The sequence below is a fragment of the Lactuca virosa genome, chromosome 6 (genome assembly GCF_052849685.1).
Source record: "Lactuca virosa cultivar CGN04683 chromosome 6, Lactuca_virosa_CGN04683_v6, whole genome shotgun sequence".
NCBI classification, from domain to species: domain Eukaryota; kingdom Viridiplantae; phylum Streptophyta; class Magnoliopsida; order Asterales; family Asteraceae; genus Lactuca; species Lactuca virosa.
In genome coordinates this window covers 13,992,191-14,011,464 of record NC_136431.1, presented here as the reverse complement: position 1 = coordinate 14,011,464, position 19,274 = coordinate 13,992,191, and the positions used below count along the sequence as shown (strand labels likewise).

Genomic DNA, 19,274 nt, shown 5'->3' with positions numbered 1-19,274 from the left:
GTGAAATATAAGGACAATATTCTATAATTTTGCTTAGGAAGAGTTATTTGGTAACTTTGTGAAAAGTGTGGAACTAAACATTTGTTAATTGTCCCATTCGGCAGAGATCATTTCTATAATTCTTTAAAACATAAGGACTATTTTTGTAGATACAATTCTATATGGGGACTTTTTCTGTAAATTTAAGGGGCCATTTTTGTATTTTGTTTTCTATATAGAAACCATTTATAAAACTGTTCAAAAAAGGACCATTTTGTAAGTTATAGGGACCATTTCTCTAAAGCATATTCTTGACAGGGACTCTTTGGAGAAATATCCCAAATGTAAGGATATGAAGAATTCTTTCACAGTAATATTGGCATGATTGTTATGAATATTAATGATCTAACACAATATTGGTTTCAGGCTTACGTCTCTTTCTCATTATGAAAATTTTACGTATATTGATAATTAAAATTGACCTTACTTGAGGTTTTTAATATTTCTATGTATGTAATGTTAAAAGTGACAACTACTTCTTAATGCTTATTGGTTTATCATAGTTTTAAAAGATACATATATTTAAATAAAATGTTATTTACATTTTCTGAAGTGACATCTATTTTTTCTTTATTGTTGTATAATGCATTTCTGAGTAGGCCTTAAAACTTGTATTTGGCCTATTTTAGTTGTCATCGACATTGGATTTGTAGTTTTTGCAATAAAGTGTGTACTTGAGGTTAAGGTTTATATTTCAAATTATTATTTTGACTTGCTCAAAGTTTAGACTGTGAGAAATTGTGCTTTGGTTTTATAGCCTTTTCATGTACGTTACATTGTTATATCGTTTTTTGGAGATATATTTAGGTAGTAGAAAAAGCATGATTTATGTACAATCGATTTCATTGTATAACTTTGAAATGGTCAAGCGTATCAAATGACAATTGTTCTAATGGTATCGCAAATTGTTGTAACATGTTTCTTACTCAAGTTTTGTTTTATCGATTAGAAATACATTAAAAAGTATGTAAGTTATGTAATTAATAAAAAAAATGTTTCTACAAAAAACATAAAATATCGATCCATATTTTATATATTTTGCTTGATTTTGTCTTTTAAAAGAAGAAAGGAAGACATGAGTCCGATAGCTTCCAAATTTCTAGTCACCTTCGTTTATTAATTTTTAATTCCTCCCCACACCCTTTACCTATACATTTTACCCCCTCCCATTTGAGCGATCATCTCTCTTTCTCTTTCTCTCTCTCTCTGAAATGCATAAACCAACCAACTCATCCCCGGAACACCCGTCACTCCGCCACCGGTAACCAAACACAAAATGGGTAAGGCATCCAAATTCTTCAAATCACTTTTCAGTTTCAAAGCCTCCGACACCACCCACCACCAACCACCCTCTCGTCCAGACCTCAATAAACAACCCAAACGACGCTGGAGCTTCATTAAATCAAACAAAGACCAACTCCACCACCATTTCTCCGACACCGACACTTTCAACCCACCACTCTCCCGCCCACGCGACACCCCACTTCACCATCAATCTTACTACCAAACAGCCGGAGACGGCGAAAAAACACGTACAACCAGTCATGCCATAGCCGTTGATGCCGACACAGCCGCAGTAGCTGACGCCGCCGTATTTTCAGCCCATCCCGCGGCGGAGGTGGTACGGATGACAACCAGAGCCACCGCCCGTCACGGCCTTCGCGGGGAATGGGCCGCCCTTAAAATCCAGACTTACTTCCGAGGTTACCTGGTAAGCATTCCCTAAACCATAACTGAGGGTATTTCGGTCTTTTCATCATGCACGAATGTACTTAAATTGTTTAGTTAAAGGTCAACACACGAGGTATGAATGTATTTTAGTCAAACCCAAATCCAGACGAGTTCATACGTTACCTAATGCACCATATGTAATGCGTAACGTACAAGTTATTAACTGCACCGGCCACGTTTAGAACCATAAAAACCCTTTCTTAAAAAGTTTAGTTGTAAATGTACTACACATCATGCCACTTTTACCGTTTTACCCTTGTAGTTTTCCCACCTGTGTAGAGAAATCGTAAAGGATATTTGAGGAAAATAAATTGGCAATAAACTAAGAAACAAAATAATTTTGTACGTTTATATCCAGACAAAAGGTGGGCAATCGAATATGCTTTAATAACTTGTACCTTGTGTTAAACCAATTGGAACATTTACTCTTCACGCATTAATAACTTGTACGATTGAAAGGTAACCGAAGTCAGAAGGAAAGGAGAACTGGTCGGTGGGGTAATTGGGTAAACAAGAAATTAGTTTCTAAGATAATGTTGTTCCATTTTTACCCTCCACCTATACATATTATTCTTGTATATCTATTATTTCATGGATTCATATACTTGAAGGCGAGGAAAGCTTTAAGAGCATTGAAAGCGTTAGTGAAGCTTCAGGCACTTGTGAGAGGTCATATCTTAAGGAAGCAAGCGGCGGTTGATTTCCGGCGGTTGCAAGCTCTGCTACGAGTTCAGGCACGGGCTCGTGCAGGGCGGTTTCCCATCACCGATTCACCTCACTCCTCCGCCAAGGTTTTCATCTCGTTCATTCATAGTACAACTTTCAATGCACGATGTATAAGTATAACACTGTGATCTATATATCTTCCAGGGTCCTCCGACTCCTGAAAAATTTGAGCATGTCGTTCGAACAAGAACAAAACACGATCAACCATCGATACTAAAGGTGTGTTATTGTCAATTTGTCAAACATTTAATTCGTTTTCTTCATTTCTTAAGTAATATATATATATATATATATATATATATATATATATATATATATATATATATTCTGTATTTGTAGAATAATGTTTACAAATCTTACTCCGAAGAAAGAATCCTTGAAATGGACACCGTGAAACACCACCTTCTGCCACCTAGACGCCGGAGCCTCTTCCACAGTCAAAGTCAAAGTCTGACAAATTCTCAAGGGTCAACAATCCACCCATCCGGTTTCGGTTTCAGCCCGAGTGGATCATGTGAAGTTAATTCCATAACTACCCCTTTCGAGGAAGAAGTTTCTTTCTGTATTCCCCAAAATAGCCCTACAATTTGTTCAAAAGGCAACGGGTCGATGAAGGTGGGCCCGTTTACACCGGCTAAAAGTGATAGTTCAAGGAGCTGTCTTAGTGGCTACTCGGACCACCCGAACTACATGGCATACACCAAGTCATCACGGGCTAAGGTTCGGTCGGTGAGCGCACCAAGACAAAGGCCTCAGATTGAGGTTTCTAATACCATGAAGAGGTATTCGGTGTATGGTTATGTTGCGGGCCCAGGTTTGGGACCGGGCCCGCAACACAGTTCAAATCTGAGGGATAGTTTTGTGAGCAAAGCATATCCGGGTTCGGGTCGGCTTGATCGGCTTGGGATGCCGGTTGGGGGTTTAGGTATTCGTGAGAGTGAGTTTAGTGGTAGTTATTGGAACTATTAAACTTAAATGTGTGGGTGGTTAGTGTGAAGTTTTTCTAATGTAGTGGGACTTTATGACTTATGAGAAGGTAGATTATATATGTAAGTGCAATTTGTAACGAAACCCCTGAGGTTTATAATACCTGAAGATTAAACCCTTGAAGTTTCAGTTTTTATGTTGTTCTTGAAGCTAGAGTGGACTAGAGGTGTACAAAGAGAATGGTCCAACCGGGTTTTTTATAACAGGATTGGACCGTCGGTTTTGTTCGGGTCATTTTTTCAAGCTTTAACCGGTCCTCATTTGGGCTTTACCTAAGGTGGAGCAAGACTAGACTTTACTGGATATGTTAACTCTTAATAATATTAATAATGTGAAATCAAAACGTTATAATTTATAAATATTTAGAAAAAGTGCAATATATCTATAAGTCTATTTTTGGCTATTTTTGTAGTTTAATTATTATATTTCAATTTCATTAATAAAAAGGTTAATATTATAAAACTCAACTTTAATTTTATTTTTCCTGAAAAAAATATTGTATTTTTTCATATTTTTTTTTATTCGGCCGTTTTATCATTTATTTTTTCTGGAAAAACTTGCTAAATGTGAGGGTTTTTCAGAAAAATAAAAATGCAAAGTAAAGGGTTTTTTTGGAAAAAAAAATTGAAGGGTCGAAGGTTTTTTTTTTTTTGGAAGAAAATAAAAAGTTAAAAGTTTTACGGAAATAATGAAAAATTAGAAGCTCTTTTTCTTAAAAAAAGATAGAGGTTAATACAGAAAAAATACATATGTAAAGTCTTTTTATTTTATTAACTGTTAATAAACCACATAAGTTTGTCAATTTTACAGCAAGATATCTGAAAGCCTGTTATAGAAGAAGTTTAAAGTGCTTATAATAGAAATTTGCTGAAGTGTATTGGTTTTGCTGAAAAGTATAAACTGTCGATAATCATTCTACCAAAGCCGATAAGCTGTGACGATCACTTTAACATGCTATGCAATATTTTTTTAAATAACATATGTTATGATTACCTTTTAACAGTTGCATAATTATCTTCTTTTTTCGATATCGGTTGTAATTTAGAAGGTTCGGTATCTATACATCTATATTTTATATATTTAACCAATGCCTTTGTGGCTACAGAGTAAAACTTGAACATCTCATACAATTATCATCAAATAATGAAAGGACACTATTATTCAATTATGTGACTAATTGTTTAATTCAAATATCTTCTAATCTACTATTATACTTAATTTGCTAAGTTAAATATTGTTTTAATCTTAAAACCTAAATCGAAAATTATATTTAACTTTATCACGTGTGGAACTCATTGATATAAGCTATGGAGATGAAGTTGTTCTAATAGATGTCTTGTTTTTATCACATGGTTTACAATACCAGTTTTTTTTTTTTGACATCTTATATCAACTCTGTATAAGAAATTGTTATTTCATAGTGACAATTGTTCGCCTTAATTAGAGGCACCACTATCAATTCAAATTTCGAATAATAATGAGACCAGATATATGGCGAACACTTTTGTTAGGCCACCATTTTGATCGATTTTGTATAATATATATAAAAAAACTCGGATTTACACAACGAAAAACAAACTAAAAACATGTGATAACGACTGATTTGTAGACATATCAACAATAAATTCATAAGGTAAAAAAAAAAAAAAAAAGAATAAACTTTTGCAAAATGTGGACTTGAAAGATGCAAGTCGTTATATCATTATCATTGGTTGTTGCAATGCCATCTGGACGTAGGCACACAGCTCAAGTAATGACACCAGCTGCAATGATCGTTCCCATTCTCTCCTTTCAAAAGCATCACCAATCCAACAGCAAACCTGCAACCACAAGGGCAATACTGTCTTTTTACACTTTTTATCTTTTTACACTTTTATCAAGGGAAATAAAAAAACATACCCAGCGATCAATAAGATGATGGAAAGAAACCAGAAAGCGTATTGGAAAAGGGTATATTTGGATTTTCCACGAGCCTCAACAGGAAGATGTCTGCGTTCTTGCCAAGCAAATTGGGGACGAATGAGTAATACAAAACCAAGGAGAAAACCGGTTAAAAAACCACCAATATGGGCAAAATTGTCAACATGGGGAAGAATTCCAACAGCTAAATTGATCAAGATGATGATCACAAGTGTGATCAAAGCTGTAGCCTGAATTGATTAAAAAACGACAAGATAAAAACACTTTTTGAGATTAAAAAAAAAAAAAATACCAATATAATTAATATTACCTTGTTGGCATAAATAGTCCAGTTAGTAAGAAGTTCAGATAACATAGCTCCAAGAAGACCAAAGAGAGCTCCAGAAGCACCAACAGAAATGTTGCTTTTTATGAAAAGTGTAGAAAGTATGCTTCCACCAATTCCAGACAACAAGTAGATTACTCCTACACGTGCTGTAATAAAAAGACTCATTTTACTTTTAGTGATATAATTATGAAATAAAATGTTATGAATGCAAAAACATACCAAAGCCAAATTGTTGTTCAAGTCGGATCCCAATGAAAACCAAACTTAACATGTTTGCAAGTAGATGAATAACTCCTGCATGCAACCAGATACATGACACTAGTCTCCATGCTTCATTCTCATTCACTACTTTTTTCCACTCAAGAGCTCCCAATTTTTCCAATCTACAAAATAATGGAAGCCAGAATAAGTTGATATAACTTCCAAATTCATTCGTTATGATTCAAATGACACAAAAAACAAGAATTTTAGACATGGAGACCTCACCCATAGGCGTTTTTACTTTATTTTCTTGCAAAACTAGCAGGGGAGGAAAAATCACAAACACAAATTTAAACATATAAAAACCTAATCCAATGTGTCGAATCTAAAATCATTACAAGACGCTAATTGCATGCTTAAGAATAAATCCATAATTTACAAAACTCATCCCCAAATCGTGAAAGTGAATCCAATACCCAAATTGAGTAAGTAGTGAAAACCTCCAATGTGGACCATTACAAAATCAAAGTTTACACAAAAGATGCCTAAAAGGATATGTAAGAAAAGCTCACAAGTAAAGAAAACCCCAATTCAAATTCACATTAGAATTGTCAATTACACGCATTAAAGAGTATGATTACGAAGAACGCATCAAATATTATCATCAAGAATCATCAATTAACATACAAACCGTAAATCATAATCAATAATCAGCTTTCAAGTAGAAGAACTAACGATTATGAACTGAAAAATACCTTATAGATCTTAATAACACATTAAAACCTAAAATCAGGTGTGAGGAAACTTACGTAGAAGAAGAAGGCCCAAAAAGGGGATTTTCTTTAAGAGGCTGAAAAGAGAGTCTGCCCAAAAACCTAGCAACGCAGTTCCCCTCGAGACTCGAATTGTGGTTCTTAGGACAATCATTAACAATCATGATGACGATAAACATAGCCACATTCGCAACAACAATCATAGGAACAAGCCAAGAAGTCCATTGTTTCTCCGATGATTCGGCGTAGTACGGAGAAGACGATGTGTAATAATTGGAGTGCGGCGGCGGCGGTGGTGGTGCACCTCTGTTCTTCCAGCTTCCTCTGCTCTCTAGATCTCTGTTACCCATCACACCAAATTCAATTTTTAGTCTTCCTCGCTAATCTTTTCTTCGATTCGATGTCGAATAGGTGTTTGTATAATATATATGTAGGGTTTTGATTAGGAAGTAACTTGGAAGGGATGTAGAGGGAGAGCTGTGTTGTTAGAGAGAGAGAGAGAGAGAGAGAGAGAGAGAGAGAGAGAGACGGGGGTGGATCGATGAGTGTTGCTACCAATATAATCGCCGGAAATCAAAGAAAGCGGTGGAGATATGCGGTTGCTTGTCTGTCAACTTTATGTTAGGTGACCTGGTAATCTGAGAAACCTTTAACGGTTATCTTACAAAATTCTCAATTTCAAAGCAACTTTATTTTATAAAAAGATGTACATGTGGCACCTAAAATTATAGTTTATTTGAGCTTTAAATAGTTAAACATTTTGCTTTGAATAGTTAAACATTTTTCTAGTTTTTGACGGTGTGTTAAAAACCAGTTCGAAACAGGACATAGTAGTTCAACAATGATCGGTTTTCTGTTAAGTATTTGATTGGATTGAATCAGATGGTTTCTTTACAAACCGGGTCGAACCAGTGTGATATAATCGATAAAACCGTTTGAACCGTTTATTTAACTTTGATAGTTGGATTTCACTTAGCTCATTAAAAAAACAGTCAATAATAGTTCGATCGATTAGGTTATCAAAAATGTATACAACTTGAAAACTGATGCACAACACTGTCAAATATAGACCGACAGTATAACCGGTTGACGGGTTGAACCGGAAAGCGGTTATTAGACTGGTTCAACTAAAAAACCGGTTTTTAAAACATTGATTTTTGATTATTTACTTAAAATTATTTAAATTAATATGAATTTATTGATTAAGTTATTAGAGTTTTGACTTATTGTGTTTGTTACACTAGCTTTTAATCCTCTTTAATACATGAATATTTTTTTGCCACTTATCAAATTCTCAAAAGTTTTGACACATATAATTTCGTGGGAGTTTTAGAATTATTATTTTTCAATTGTCATTTTTTGGGAATTTCCATTTTTTTAAAATAAAATTCCAAAAAATTCTAACTAGTTTTATAAGGAAAGAAAATCATTCTATTAATTTGATAATAAAGTCTCATAAATGCTCTAAATAATATTTGATTTTTTTTATAAATCTTTCAAAAGATTACATTATGTTATGTAAAAGTGTTATTTTATAAAATATTTAATGTTTAAATATTGATATTAAATTTTATTTTTTAAAAACCCGTGTCGTACACGGAAACATTAAATATTTTATAAAATAACACTTTTACATAACATAATGTAATCTTTTGAAAGATTTATAAAAGAAATCAAATATTATTTAGAGCATTTATAAGACTTTATTATCAAATTAATAGAATGGTTTTCTTTCCTTATAAAACTAGTTAGAATATTTTGGAATTTAATTTAAAGAAAATGGAAATTCCCAAAAAATGACAATTGATATTAAATTTTATTTTTAAAAAACCTGTGTCGTACACGGGTCTCACACCTAGTAATGTAATATTCATCTTTTACACGATAAAAATATCTCAACACATTTGACATATAACTACATAAGTATTCTTTATATATCATTTATTAAACTTCAATGATAATCATTCATAATCTAACAAAACAATTATTTATTGTGAATTTTCAATTTTTTTAAGGGAACTTTCAGGGACACTAAAGATAAACTTTCATGAAAACATAAGTTGAATATTGTTAAGATTTAAACATAGATCAATAAGTTAATCATCACATTTTCTATATGTTTTATCAAGTCATCACGACCAAATGATTATTCATATAAAATATATTTGTTTTATTTTTATTTGTTTACATTGATTGAATATTTAGATACAATTATTTTTGTTTCAAATTTCAATTGAGTATTCCATCAATCATTACTTATAAAGTACCAACAAAACAATATAAATAATTAAATACACACATATTTAAATTTATTATGAAGAAATATCATTCAATTACTTATTCTATACAATTAATTTATGTATATGATAAACCGGTTCAAGACCAATGATCCAACCGGCCAAGTGCCAACCAACAAAATCTTATTTACGCGTTCCTAGATTGACGTGTTCATATATCATTCCGGCTTTTATAATTATTTGATATCCAAAAAGTTGTGTTTTTGGATATATTTTCTTATAAATAAAGTAATACATTATAAGTTGATTTTGATGAGGTATGAAATAATAGTTTTATACTGTAAATTTACTTAAAATCCTATATTTGATTTTCTTATTATTATTGTTGTTTAAACATATTCTTTTTTTACTTTAGATTTGTTTATTAATAATTATTTGTTTAAAAAAAAACAATAATATGTTCCATAACCAAGACAAGAGTTGGATTATTAAGGAATTGAAACAGAAGAAATTTTCATGTTCATATGTTTGGTTAACATTGAAAGTAAAGTTGTTTGATTTTAAAATTTGTCAAAAGAAATTGAAATGCAGATTACGTAAAATAAAAAATATATATATTTTAGTAATTCCTTTTTAAAATTTCTTTCTTTTTTGTATAAAAAAAAAAAAAAAAAAAAAAAAAAAAAAAAAAAAAAGCGGTCTGAAAAATCATCGAGATAAGCTGTTGTAACTTGTAAGCTGTCTTGGGTTGGACCAAAGTCGCAAGCGTTAGCGCTGGGTCAGGCCAGCTTTATGGTGGGCAGGTGGGCTGAAGGCTGCCAAGTGCCCAAGTGTGCCTAATTGTTGGGTTACCATATCGCGTCCTTGTTTCATCCAAATACATTTTTTTACGATTTACAAAAGAAAAAAAAACATATACTCCCTCCGTCCCAATATTATTGTCCACAGACAAAAAAAACATACATATTAAGAAAAACATTAATTACCACTAACTTTATTTAATAATCAATCAGTAACAAAATAAATTTTAATTGTAAATTAAACAGTCCATCACAACAATCAAACAGTTCAAAATCGATGAAAAAACTATTCATACACTAAAGCGCCAACACGAAGAAAAAAAAAAATTCAGTCCAAACCGGTATCTATATTACTATCGGGAATAATATGGTTCTTTAAAAAAAGAAGTTAATGTAAATTGTTCACATATTAGAATTTCTATGAATGTAGGAGTCATAGGAATTTTCTTTCGTTTCCGTTTCCTTAGTGTATTAGGAGTTATCTAATATTAGAAAACCTCCTCTCTCTCTCTCTCTCTCTCTCTCTCTCTCTCTCTCTCTACATATATATATATATATATATATATATATATATATATATATATATATATATATATATATATATATATATATATATATATATATGACAAAACTACAAAATTGGTCCCTGTGGTATTCAAAAAACTTTGATAGGGTCCAAAAAGTTTTCAACTTGCATGGATGGTCCAAAATCAAGAATTTCCTTTGGTTTTGGTCCCTAAACAATTTGAAATGACTCTTTTACCCTTTTCATTTGTTTTTTCTATTTTCTTTATTAACTTAAGTATTTAAATAATTAGAAAATAATAAAAAATAAAATCCTACCCCACCCCACCCTATCACTCCACCGGTAACCTCTCTCTCCCTCTCTCTCATGTTGACATAAACACATACATACACAGATCTTTCAAACAACTACATCGAAACCATTGAAGCCCTTCAAATCGAAATCAGGAGGAACACACATACACAACCAAAAAATAAAATCAAACTGAAATTGAAGAGACAAATATACACAACCAAAATTGAAATTGAAATAAGAAGAAACCCATGATTTACACCTGTGTTTTTGTTCACCGAGTCAAAATTGAAATTGAAGAAACACACATAACAATAACAATATGAAGATTGTTTAAAAAAAACAAGATTTGCTAAACCTGGATCTGTACCATCCATAAATTCTCCTTCACGGTTCTCTGACTCTATTGATTGAATCCTGGATCTGTACGATCTATACAAATTTCTTCTTTCTTATAACTTATAATTCTCGTCATGAAATTTTCACAAAAACATCTTAATGATCGAAATGTATTCCCTCGACAATCCTCGTAACCTTAAAAGAATCAAGATTCGTTCTCTGGGTTCACCCCGCCACCATTTTCCTGTCAAAACATTGAGTCTGCCATTTATTACCACAATGTTCAATGGTGATACTCCCCATTCTCACATTCTTTCACATACACAGTGTGAAAAATGATGATGGGTGCATCCAATTTGATGATGGGGTTAACCCTGGTCCTTGTGGTCTTTCTTGCTGTGGTTCTTAGCTTCGTCTTGGTTCTATTGGCTGAGCTCCACTACTCCATCCTCGTCCGCTGCCGTCAACTTCAACAAACCACCACCACCACCGTCACCGCACCTCTAACCATAGTAGACAACAACAACAACTCATCTTCTCCCTCTCCCCCTTCATTCGTCGGTGACGACATAGAGAAGCAGCAACAACTTCCTCAACAGCCGAAAAATCAAGAAAATAACCAAGAAGGGCTTCAATGGTCTCTTAAATTTAAACCCACCACAACCAATTTAGGGTTTTCTCCTTACATTTCAGAATGAAGTCGATTTGGGGTTATTTTTACGAAGGTGGGATTTGTGTTCTCTGTTGGTTTACGAGAGAGAGAGAGAGAGAGAGAGAGAGAGAGAGAGGGAGCGATGGGGTTACCGATGGAGTGATAAGGTGGGGTGGGGTATATTATTTTTTTTATTTTTTCTAAATATTTAAATACTTAAGTTAATAAAGAAAATAGAAAAAACAAATGAAAAGGGTAAAAGAGTCATTTCAAGTTCTCCAAGGACCAAAACCAAAGGAAATTCTTGATTTTGGACCATCCATGCAAGTTGAAAACTTTTTGGACCCTATCCAAAGTTTTTTGAATACCACAGGGACCAAATTTGCAGTTTTGTCTATATATATATATATATATATATATATATATATATATATATATATATATATATATATATATATATATATATATATATATATATAGGTAAGTTCAATTTAGAAAAATAAAAAAAGGTTGAGAATGAGAGAATCATTCTCAGCCACTCATTTATTTTTGTCGCAAAAGCCTCTGTTGTACCAGCGGAAATGGATAAGGAATACACATGTCTCCTTAAACTATGCTAATCATTACCTTAATATATATAAAAACATACTTTTTTCGTTTTTTTAATTTTTAAGAAACTATTTTTATCGAAAAATTATTTTAAATATACCAAAATTCATTATTTTTTATTCTCTACAAATAGACATCCATATTGATATACTTTTAAAATAAAATAAAAAATTTATTTATTTTATATTTTCAGCTATCGTTATTCATAACGGAATAAAAATGCATCAGATTTTTGCTACAGTACATTCGTTATTCACTTATGAATAAAAATATATAATTACTTTTTTTTACAGTTTGAGTATCATTTATGCTACTTATTCATATATGAGTAACAAATTAACTGTAAAAAAAATCTGATAAATGTTTTATTCATATATGAATATAAAATATGACGACAACTAATACACGTTTTATTCATATATAAATATAATATATGACGAAAGATGATGTAAAAAATATAATTTAAGTAAGAAAACTTTATTACGTGTCATATTCATATATGAACGATACTTAAACTATAAAAAAAAGTTAAGCACACGTTTTATTCATAAGTGAATAATGAATGTACTGTAATAAAAATCTGATAGATTTTTATTCATTTATGAATAACGAGAGCTGAAACTCTAAAAAAAATAAATTTTTTATTTTATCTTAAAACTATATCAATATGGATGTCTATTTATAGAGAATAAAAAATTATGAATTTTGATAAATTTAAAATAATTTTTCGATAAAATGGCTTTCTAAAAATAAAAAAAAACAAAAAAGTATGTTTTTGTGTATATTAAGGTAATGATTAACATAGTTTAAGGACACATTTTATCTGTTATCCATTTCCGACGGTACGCCTAAGTGTTTTGCGGCAAAATAAATGTGTGGCTGAGAATGATTCTCTCATTCTCAACCTTTTTTTTTCTCAATTGAACTCTCCTCTCTCTCTCTCTCTCTCTCTCTCTCTCTCTCTCTCTATATATATATATATATATATATATATATATATATATATATATATATATATATATATATATATATATATATATATATATATATAGGGTTAGGTTCATGTGAGACGACCTAATTTTGTGAGACCGTGAGACGCAATACTAGCTACTAATTTAGTAGATAAAACAAAAACATTTTTAAAATGCAAAATAATTGAAAATTTTCGAAATTTTTTTTTCCAATATTATTTTCGAAATATATATTTTCCAAAAAAAAAAAAACCAAAAAAATAAAAAAATAATAAAAAAAAATACATTTTTTTACATATTCTAGTAGAATATATAATATTCTACATATCTGACAAATCTAGTAGAATATTCTAACATTCTAAAAATCACATTAGAATATGTACAGTATAATATTCTATTAGAATATTTCACGTATTTTTCAGAAAAAACGGTAATTTTTTTTTTATTTTTTTTAGGTAAATAAAGTTATGAAAATAACAATTAAAAAAAGAATTTTTGGATTTTTCCTTTTATTTTGTATTTTAAAATTATTTTTAGATTTGGTCTCACTGTCTCACAAAATTAGCATGGTCTCAAATGAACCTGAACCTATATATATATATATATATATATATATATATATATATATATATATAGGAGCAGGATCAAATGAGAACACTAAAAAGGTTGAGAACGCGAGAACTGTTCTGGACCAAGTATTATCTAATGATATCTTTATAATTATGGAAACTAGTACTAAAATCCCATGATTATAGGAAAGTAAAAATCTTTCTATTAGGCTAAAATCAGCCACACTCGTCTCCTCTTACCTCTTTATAGCTACGATTGTATGCTCCAAGAGAACCCTAACTCATGCTTTTCTTCATTGATCCAATACCCCTTTTCAGCAAAAGTGGTGCACTACCAATCCACACCCATCCATGTACACCGCCGTCACCATCATCGTCCCAACGTACCTCCGCTACCGCTGACCACTTTTGAATAATCACCACCACCCAAGGTGCCGCCTTTCACCTCAGTGGCCAAGTCGCACCCATGGTTCGTTTTCTCCACCGCCCCGATCGATCTTCAGAACCATCACCAACTCCTCTTTCAGGTGTTTATGTCGACTACACTTTCTACCACTTAATTTGTTCATCTTCCGCTTTTTTTTTCTTCCTGAAATCAGGGTTTTTTTTAACCATCAATTGATTTTCCTCAATTGCGTCATGCTGGATTTTTAACAACAAATACTAAAGCAGAGTCTAGTTCAACTTATATGCGCAATTAGGGCTTCAATTTTATTTCTTACCGATGTCGTGAACAAAGACTGCCAAAGGTATCTGTGGTTTTCATTCTATTAACTGTTGTTTAATTTTAATCAATATAGGAACCTCCATTTAATTGAAGTTTTGCATGAATCAGAATTGATTGTCGTAACACTTTTAGGTTTTCAGTAATTCAAAATTAAGGAAAATGATTGTTGATGTTGAGAGATACATGCTACTGTAAGATGAAATTTGTTTGTTCAAGTACATTTTAATTCATGAGATGTTTTGTTTCTTTTTTAAATAAAGATAGCTAATTTCTAGAAAAATAGGAGTAACCTGTAATAAAAAAGAGAAATCACAAAGAGAATTCTAAAGCAAAAAATACAAAGATAAAAGACTCCTAAACTAATTTTAAACATCTCTTTTATTCTTGAATTAAAACTTTTAGTGAATTTTTTATATTTCATCAAGGATTTTGAATTGTTTTTAGTTATAATCATTTATAAAGATGTATATGTTTGTGTCATTATTTTCACCAAATAATGTTTATATTGTAAACTTATCTAATTATTTTGGTAATAATCATTTATGAAGACAATATTTTTTGAGTTTAATCATTATCAAAGATAACTATATTATAACTTTACGGTGTTATACATTCAAACATGATGTTTGGAATAATTATATCCTTAAAGCTTTATGTTTTGAACATATGTAACTTTAAAGTAGGAAAATCCGTATTTGATCATGATTAGTTGCACCTTTCTTTGTTTCTATGTGTATTTCTTTGTTTCTATGTGTATGGCATCACTAAGAAAGTTTAGGTCTTGAGTGTATCAAGAGGTTTTAAGAATGGATTTATTCATTCGAGTATATTTGTTTTTTGTTTAAGTTTTAGTATATTTTATTTTTTGTTAATGATTACAACCATGCGTTATATATTTCCGATTAAAATTGTATTTGGTTAATGAGTTAAGCATTTTATGGACACTTATTCATTTCTGATTAAAACTGAATATGGTTAATGAGTTAAGCATTTTGTGGACAATAATACATAATATTTCCTTTGATTTTATGTAGATCGACCGAGTTGATATAGATGAACTAAAGGATTAGAAGGATGAATGATGAGTACATTGTAGATTGTCTAAAAGAAACACAGACAAAAACATCTCTGTTGGAAGAAATGGAAATGTATTATATTCATTTATGATTACAAATGTATTAACACATTGTAATTTTTTCATTTATGATTATCAATGTGTTTTATTTGTTTACTATTAAAACTTTTATTGATATTTATCTATAATTTGTGTTATACTCATTTACGAATACAAATTTGGAAATGTATTAATTTAATATTATAACTTTAATCAATGATGAATGAAACGTATGAATTTATATTTTATGTAGGAATTTGATTAAAGTTTAATGAATATTTTGATAATATTATAAAATTTTCAGTTGTTTGATATTGATTCATTAATATGGGGAAAAACACAAAAAATGTGTTTTAGAAATAGATGATAATCGATGAATTTATTAATGTTTGGCTCATTCAAAAAATAAAATTTAAGAAATTAAATTACTGATTTTTTTTAACGTCGCCAAAAGAAAGAAATACAGTTTATTTTACTTTGAGAAAATATAATAATTATAATGATTTTTATATCTATTAATAACAATAAGAAAAAAGAAATTAAATTAGTAAATTTTTTTTGAACGTGATCTTTATAATTATGGAAATTAGTACCAAAATCCCATGATTATAGGCAAATAAAAATCTAATATTACTTAAATGACATAATTACAAATATATCATTAGATAATTATTGGTCCTGTTCTCGCGTTCTCAACCTTTTAGGTGTTCTCAATTGATCCTCTATATATATATATATATATATATATATATATATATATAGAAAAATTCAATAGAGAACCATTATTAATCAATGAACCAATGAACTAATCCAAAGCGTCGAAATTTAAAGCGATCAACGGCAAAAGGAAGGATTGTAGACTTTTACAATAGACGCACATACATCAGATTATAACAAAAACGCACTTCCTTTTTTTCATTTAAAATTTTTTTTAGGCCATGTTTTTTATCGAAAAAAAATGAGTACACCGTTGTTCACGATTTTTCGTCCTTTTTCCAAAGAGATTCATGATAATATATAAAAAACGAATTTTTTGTTTCGAAAAAAAACTCACCTCATTTTCTTTGTTGAAAAGTTAAGGTCTATTTTTTATAGAAAAAAATAATAAATATATCAAAATTCATGTTTTTTTATACTTTTTACACATAGATTCATATTCGGGTAAAAAAAACTATGTTTCAGTTCAGATTCACATTGTGAACCTGTTCAGATTCATATTGTGAACCTATTCAGATTCACATTGTGAACCTTCTCAGATTCATAGTGTGCATAATAGTAAAGTCAGATTCACGGTGTGAATCTGAACTGATCGAGCTTTTTCACATTGTGAATGTTAAATTTTGAAATATTTACAGTTTAGATTCACAGTGTGAATCTACACTCATCGACGTTTTTTTTTTTTTGAACTTTCTCAGATTCATAGTGTGTATAATAGTAAGTAAGATTCACAATGTGAATCTGAACTTATCGAGCTTTTTCACATTGTGAATGTTGAAAATTGAAATATTTACAGTTTAGAATCACAGTGTGAATCTACACTGTTTGAGTTTTTTTTTTTTTTTTTTTTTTTTGTCGGTGTTGATGTTTATTAATAGAGTAAAAAAAATTAATATTTTTGGTATAATTAGTTTTTTTTAATAAAAATAAATTTAAATATTGAAAAAACTAACAAAATGAAGTGAGTTTTTTTTCGAAAAAAAAAAAAAGTTCGTTTTTTATATATCAATATGGATCTCTATGGAAAGAGGACGGAAAATCGAAAACAACGGTATATTCGTTTTTTTTTTTTTGATAAAAAATGTGGTCTAAAAAAAATTTTAATTAAAAAAAGAGGTGAGTCTTTTGATAAAAAGGTGAATTTTTTGGTATAATCCGGTGTGTGCGTCCAATATAAAAGTGTACATCCATTTCCTTGGCCGTTGATCATTATGATTTCTGACGCTCACGATTGATTCATTGGTTCGTTGTTAATTATGGTTCTCTATTGAACCTCACCACAAATATATATATATATATATATATATATATATATATATATATATATATATATATGGAAAAATTCAATAGCGAACCATAATTATTGGTTCTCTAAGGAACCAAATTCTTTTTCATGTTCTACAGCTTATTCTTTATTGAAAAAAAAATCTAAATTCATAACTTAACATTGTGAATGTGAAAAATATTTTTCGGATTCACCGAGTGAATTTAGATTCACATTGTGAATTTTCAAAGATTCACATTGTGAATTTGACGAAAAAAAAAATCGAATTTGATATCATTGGAAAAATGATAAAAAGTTATGAATTTCTGTATTTTTAGTTTTTTTTTTTGATAAAAAATAAGTTCTAAATATTGAAAAAAAGATTGGTTCCTTGGTTAATTATGGTTCTCTATTGAACCTCACCCAATATATATATATATATATATATATATATATATATATATATATATATATATATATATATATATATATATATATATTACCGAGTTAGGGATAATATATATAACCAATTGTAATATGAGTTTTGAGTTATTTTCTCAATAAATCAGTCTGGTTATATTTTCTTCTAAATCTTTGATTAAGTTTTTGAATTGGTATCAGAGCTTCAAGGATAACCACCAAAATCGATAAGCCATGACCGGTGAAGTACTTCCTCGAGCAAGAAAGAAGGCAGCGACTTCCGTTCTGTGTCCCATGCTTATGTCCAAGAACTACATCGTCTATGATATGCGGATGAAGGATGTACTGCGAATCCACAAGGCATAAGAGACGATCGATCCAGGCACTAGCGCCTATAACACCGAAAAGAATGATTTAGCAATGGGTTTGTTATATCAATCCATTCCATAAACGTTGATCATGCAACTTGGCGAGCAAGCAACTGCGAATACCCTTTGGGAAGCAATCAAGGCACGCCATGTAGGAGTTGATCGAGTGAAAGAGCCTATGTAGAATCAATATGTGTTGTGATAATGTCGAACCTTAGGTAGTTGTCAGATTGCGAATAGCCTGTAAATAACGAATGTTTGTTTGACTTTGTTATATATCTATTTACTAGGCACATTTGTGATTCGTTATGTAATGTCGAGTCCTAGTATTTTTGTATCTGTGAGTACCCTATAAATAGGATAGGTACATTAGTGAGTTGTAACTTTTTGCAAACTTGTACACATTGAGCTTTCATTATCATTACAAAACCTTTGTACTCATTTCCAGATAATAGAGCTGAAACCAGATCGTATTTAGATTTTTCTGTTCTATTAACTCTGATTCATCTTACGATTCTTAAAAACTTAATTAAAACATCCTTCCAAATGGTATACAAGCAGGAATCTACACATCGCTTTGAAGAATCGTATTCATGTGTTCATCTTATAGGATCATTTTTTCCAATTCAATTATTCCGCAGGTTGAAACGTAATTCTTCGTTTAATCCTTGTGATTAAACGATTCTGCAATTGTTTTCTCAAACCTTTTGCATCCGCTTACTTTCTTTTCAAAGTTAATCCTCCTTTTATTCAATCAAATGGAAAATCTGAATGTCAACACCATGATGAACTAAGCAAACCTGGTTGGATCTGCTACAAAAGTTCCAATGCTGCTTCCAGAGTATTACGATTAATGGGCAGATTGTATGGAAGTCTATCTCAACGGGATTTATGAAGATCTTTGGCGATCTATCAAAAAATGACCTTATCGTGTTGGTCTAATTCAAGCAGTTGGAAATGTTGGT

The 19,274-nt window shown here is 30.6% G+C and overlaps 2 protein-coding genes and 1 long non-coding RNA gene across 3 annotated transcripts; 2 read left to right on the top strand and 1 right to left on the bottom strand.

The window, feature by feature from the left end:
• The first annotated feature begins 1,184 nt into the window (after positions 1-1,184).
• LOC145118734 (protein IQ-DOMAIN 22-like) lies at positions 1,185-3,619 on the top strand. The gene is made up of 4 exons (XM_079054417.1): positions 1,185-1,750; positions 2,382-2,561; positions 2,641-2,715; positions 2,836-3,619. The coding sequence occupies exons 1-4, from the start codon at positions 1,316-1,318 to the stop codon at positions 3,463-3,465; spliced, it is 1,320 nt and encodes a 439-aa protein (XP_078910543.1). The 5' UTR covers positions 1,185-1,315; the 3' UTR covers positions 3,466-3,619.
• Positions 3,620-4,948: 1,329 nt separating this feature from the next.
• On the bottom strand, positions 4,949-7,372 carry LOC145121024 (RHOMBOID-like protein 2). The gene is made up of 5 exons (XM_079056810.1): positions 6,742-7,372; positions 5,951-6,114; positions 5,714-5,877; positions 5,383-5,633; positions 4,949-5,303 (listed from the first exon to the last, which is right to left on the bottom strand). Exons 1-5 carry the CDS (start codon positions 7,053-7,055, stop codon positions 5,189-5,191), a joined length of 1,008 nt encoding a protein of 335 aa, XP_078912936.1. The 5' UTR covers positions 7,056-7,372; the 3' UTR covers positions 4,949-5,188.
• Positions 7,373-13,897: 6,525 nt separating this feature from the next.
• Positions 13,898-15,651, top strand: LOC145120912 (uncharacterized). The gene is made up of 2 exons (XR_013714417.1): positions 13,898-14,226; positions 15,461-15,651. It is a non-coding gene; the product is annotated as an uncharacterized LOC145120912 (long non-coding RNA).
• Positions 15,652-19,274: the final 3,623 nt, after the last annotated feature.

Bases quoted from the DNA above. Each gene is read 5' to 3' on its own strand.
- LOC145118734 (XM_079054417.1), top strand. From the start codon at position 1,316: ATGGGTAAGGCATCCAAATTCTTCAAATCACTTTTCAGTTTCAAAGCC. The intron at 1,751-2,381 runs GTAAGCATTCCC...ATATACTTGAAG, and splicing joins CTTACTTCCGAGGTTACCTG to GCGAGGAAAGCTTTAAGAGC. The intron at 2,716-2,835 runs GTGTGTTATTGT...CTGTATTTGTAG, and splicing joins ATCAACCATCGATACTAAAG to AATAATGTTTACAAATCTTA.
- LOC145121024 (XM_079056810.1), bottom strand. From the start codon at position 7,055: ATGGGTAACAGAGATCTAGAGAGCAGAGGAAGCTGGAAGAACAGAGGT. The intron at 6,115-6,741 runs GTAAGTTTCCTC...ATTATTTTGTAG, and splicing joins TTTGGGCCTTCTTCTTCTAC to ATTGGAAAAATTGGGAGCTC. The intron at 5,304-5,382 runs GTATGTTTTTTT...TTGTGGTTGCAG, and splicing joins ATCATCTTATTGATCGCTGG to GTTTGCTGTTGGATTGGTGA.